This window comes from Nerophis ophidion, linkage group LG20 (genome assembly GCF_033978795.1).
Source record: "Nerophis ophidion isolate RoL-2023_Sa linkage group LG20, RoL_Noph_v1.0, whole genome shotgun sequence".
NCBI classification, from domain to species: Eukaryota; Metazoa; Chordata; class Actinopteri; order Syngnathiformes; family Syngnathidae; genus Nerophis; species Nerophis ophidion.
The window spans coordinates 23,484,790-23,488,359 of NC_084630.1; the positions used below are offsets into that span (position 1 = coordinate 23,484,790).

The 3,570-nt window shown below is 47.1% G+C and overlaps 1 protein-coding gene across 2 annotated transcripts; it reads right to left on the bottom strand.

Moving 5' to 3' along the window:
- Positions 1-372: 372 nt before the first annotated feature.
- rrp36 (ribosomal RNA processing 36) lies at positions 373-2,149 on the bottom strand. Of its 2 annotated transcripts, none has more exons than XM_061880756.1 (8): positions 1,919-2,149; positions 1,607-1,811; positions 1,406-1,541; positions 1,279-1,345; positions 1,115-1,219; positions 979-1,053; positions 791-908; positions 373-658 (listed from the first exon to the last, which is right to left on the bottom strand). In XM_061880756.1, the coding sequence occupies exons 2-8, from the start codon at positions 1,791-1,793 to the stop codon at positions 516-518; spliced, it is 831 nt and encodes a 276-aa protein (XP_061736740.1). In that variant the 5' UTR covers positions 1,794-1,811; positions 1,919-2,149; the 3' UTR covers positions 373-515. The 2 variants fall into 2 exon arrangements, with proteins under 2 accessions (XP_061736740.1, XP_061736739.1); XM_061880755.1 differs by having other exon boundaries at positions 1,935-2,148.
- Positions 2,150-3,570: the final 1,421 nt, after the last annotated feature.

Sequence of the window (3,570 nt, forward strand, 5' to 3'; positions counted from 1 at the left end):
ACATCCTCCATCAAAGAGCCCAGAAGATGACCTCTGACCCCTCACATGCACCACAGGTCCTCAAGCAGTCCATCAGTCCAACTTCACACTCTGGATAGGAGATGGCACTAACTACACCTATAACTGCAATGTCATGGTGTGTGATCTATCAAAGCTGTACACAATGTCAATTCCATCAATTATTGGCATTAATAAAGATTCTGATAGAGAAATACACTTTACTTTGAAGGGTAAAAGAGGATGTTTTGTGTTTGTCATTGATATTCCTGTACACTAAGTATTTTGTCTGATGGTCAGCAGGTGTTGTCAAAGTGAACAAACTTTATTTGCAACCAAGGTGCACAAGTGTAGGAAAAACATATTTCAATGATAAATACTTTACAGCTTTTATTTTGAAAGTTCTTTGTATTGTGTTTGACTTGTAGTGCCACAACAATCAACACACAAACCATGTGACCATTACGTCGTCCGGTCAGGACGTGATTCTCACGTGTGACCCTGAACGCACCGCACACTCACTTGTGCTGCTGTTGCCATGGTAACTTCCTACGGTCTTTCAGTGCGTTCTTCTTCCTCTTCTTGCTCAGGAAGTTCTCCAGCTTGCCGCTTTTCTTCAGCTCCTTGTACTTCTCAGCCAGACGCACTTTCTTCTCCGCGCCTGTTGGCAACACAACACATCCGTCCATATCTCTTTATATAAACCAAGACCACATCCGGGCAAGGAAAAACTCAACACAATGAGAAACCTCGGAAGGGACTGTGAACACATGAACAAATGTGAACTGCTTACTTTTATTGAGGAAGAAGGGTTGTGCTCCCTGATTGGCTCGTTCTCGCTGCTCCTTCTTGAACTGAAGCGCTCGCTCTCTCTGCTGCTCTGCACTCCGCCTCGCTCGCTCCTGATTGGCCTGCGGGACGCCACACACCCGTCACATTTCCCACAATGCTCAGCGTGAGCAGCCGGGGGCAGAGACTCACCATCTTCTTGAGGAGGGAGTTGAGCTTCTCCTTCTTCTCGCCCTTCTCCGTCTTCTTCAGCTGCTTTTTAATCACCTGCACAGGGAGAGAGCGTGCCAGCGTGTAGCTCCGCCCACAAGTAGGTGAGGTCACGCACCTGGGCCTCCTGTCTCCTGATGTCATGGATGAAGCCGTAGGTCCTCTCGAAGACGTCCGCCTTGTACTCTCCAGACAGGTCATCAAAGCGAGGGTCTCTCCGCATCTGCGCACCGTTGGCTCGTTAGCACGTTAGCGTTTGTCCCCGCACTCCCTGCCACTCACCGCTTTCTTCACGCCCGCCACCTGGCGAAGGAACGGCGCCGCCCTCTTGGAGGACATCTCCATGGGCCTGGCGGCAAACACGGGTGAGCTCGCAGGTGTGGTCGGCGGTGGTCACGTGACCGCTCACCTATTCTTGTTCAGACGCTTGTGTTTGGCGGCGCCGTGCGGACGCTTGGCGGCGCCGTACGCCACTTCCTGGTACACCTTGGTGCCCACTTCCTTCTGCAGCTTCATCACGTCCTCAAAGGACATATTGGAGAGTTCTGACAACGACACTCACTCATTCACTCACTCACTCCTTCACAAACACCAGGAACGGCTTCCCCACCTTTTTTGATGTCCTCTCTCGTCTCCATTGCTGGCCCTTCATCCTCGTCATCTTCACCGTCCTCCTCCTCATCTTCACCGTCCTCTTCCTCATCTTCACCGTCCTCCTCCTCAGCTCCTCTCTCCATCAGCAGAGCAAAGTTCTTCTCCACATCAGAGTCTTCTCCATCGCTGCTACTGGCCGCCATCTTGTTCGCCCTCGCTGTCTAGTAACAAGCATGTTGGTCCAAATGTAAAGTTAGCAATATTGGTGATACGCCCAATTAATTGTCATGTCACAAAAAGTCGTTTATGATTAGGTGACACAATTTACCGGCCACGTGTGCTACCTGGGGTGCAGGTGAAGGTTAAAAGATGAACAATCCCAACGCACTTCACAACAGCGCGACTTCACACGGACTTCCGGTCTTTGTTCCCCGCCTTGCCTCGCCTTCAAAGTGGGAGTTTTTGATGTAATGTTGCAAATATATACGATACAGACACGTCGGTCCAAGTCTCCATTACACGCGTGAGTGAGTTCCAGAGAAAGACGTAATTTTTATTTTCGCTTTCACAATAAAAGCCTGCTACTTGTGCCTGGCTGCCAAGAGGCTCTGTTCGTATTCAGCTACTCGGCATGTTGTTGAGAGTCGTCATGACTGCTTATTTTGTAGTACATATCATGGCATAAAAACATACATGGAGTGGTCGGTTTCCTTGCAAGTCATTTATTTTGAAACATCTCAGTATTTCCGGCGAATGTTTCGTGCTTAATTCTCTGAAGCGGAAACGCCTCAGACCGGAATTATACATATGTCAACTTTCAAAATAAATGCATTTGGACGAGTGACTACAAAAGTTGACGGACGCCACGAAGCACGACATGGACCTGGCGTGCTACACATGACACAAAACTTCGCTTTCCCACCACAATTAATAATTGTGCCATTGAGCAACAATTGGATCCACGCGATGGATTATTCCCCTCATTTATTTTGAAACGCCTGTGTATTTCCGGCGAGTGTTTTGTTAGACACAGGAAGTAGTTTATGTGGCTGCTGGGAATTGGCTAAGTTTTATATTCATAAATGTAAGTTTCTCAATACCCGACCTGTCTTTTGTGCCTTTAAAAAGATTTAGAACTCTACGTTAAAACACTCTCTACCTCTAACAACAAAAAAGCTGTGAAAACAATGATGCTGTGTTCCATATTTAAGTTATTTACTGAAATTGATTGCACTTTGTTTATTTTATATATATATATTTGTATTTTATTTTAGTTACTTTGAATTTACAACACTCTGGTGCTGTTTTATTTCGTACTTATTTTGATTATTTTTTCTCGTCTGTTTGTAAATGTTGAAAATCATAAATAAAAGTTTATTTAAAAAATGTGGTTGGTCGGAAATGCTTAACACCAGAATATACACATGTCAACTTTCAAAATAAAATGTTCTGGATGAGTGACTACAAAAGTTAACGGACGCCACGAAGCACGAGCTGGACCTGGCGTGTCCCACGTGACACAAAACATCTCTTTCCCACCATCCATCCATCCATTTTCTACCGCTTCTTCCCTTTTTGGGGTCGCGGGGGGCGCTGGCGCCTATCTCAGCTACAATCGGGCGGAAGGCGGCGTACACCCTGGACAAGTCGCCACCTCATCGCAGGGCCAACACAGATAGACAGACAACATTCACACTCACATTCTCACACTAGGGCCAATTTAGTGTTGCCAATCAACCTATCCCCAGGTGCATGTCTTTGGAAGTGGGAGGAAGCCGGAGTACCCGGAGGGAACCCACGCATTCACGGGGAGAACATGCAAACTCCACACAGAAAGATCCCGAGCCTGGATTTGAACCCAGGAATGCAGGACCTTCGTATTGTGAGGCAGACGCACTAACCCCTCTGCCACCGTGAAGCCACATTGATTAATTATACTATTCAGCTCCAATCAGACCCACGTGGTGGATTATTCCCCGC

Bases quoted from the DNA above. Each gene is read 5' to 3' on its own strand.
- rrp36 (XM_061880756.1), bottom strand. From the start codon at position 1,793: ATGGCGGCCAGTAGCAGCGATGGAGAAGACTCTGATGTGGAGAAGAAC. The intron at 1,542-1,606 runs GTGGGGAAGCCG...TGTCGTTGTCAG, and splicing joins GAGAGAGGACATCAAAAAAG to AACTCTCCAATATGTCCTTT. The intron at 1,054-1,114 runs GTGCGTGACCTC...CTCCCTGTGCAG, and splicing joins TCAGGAGACAGGAGGCCCAG to GTGATTAAAAAGCAGCTGAA.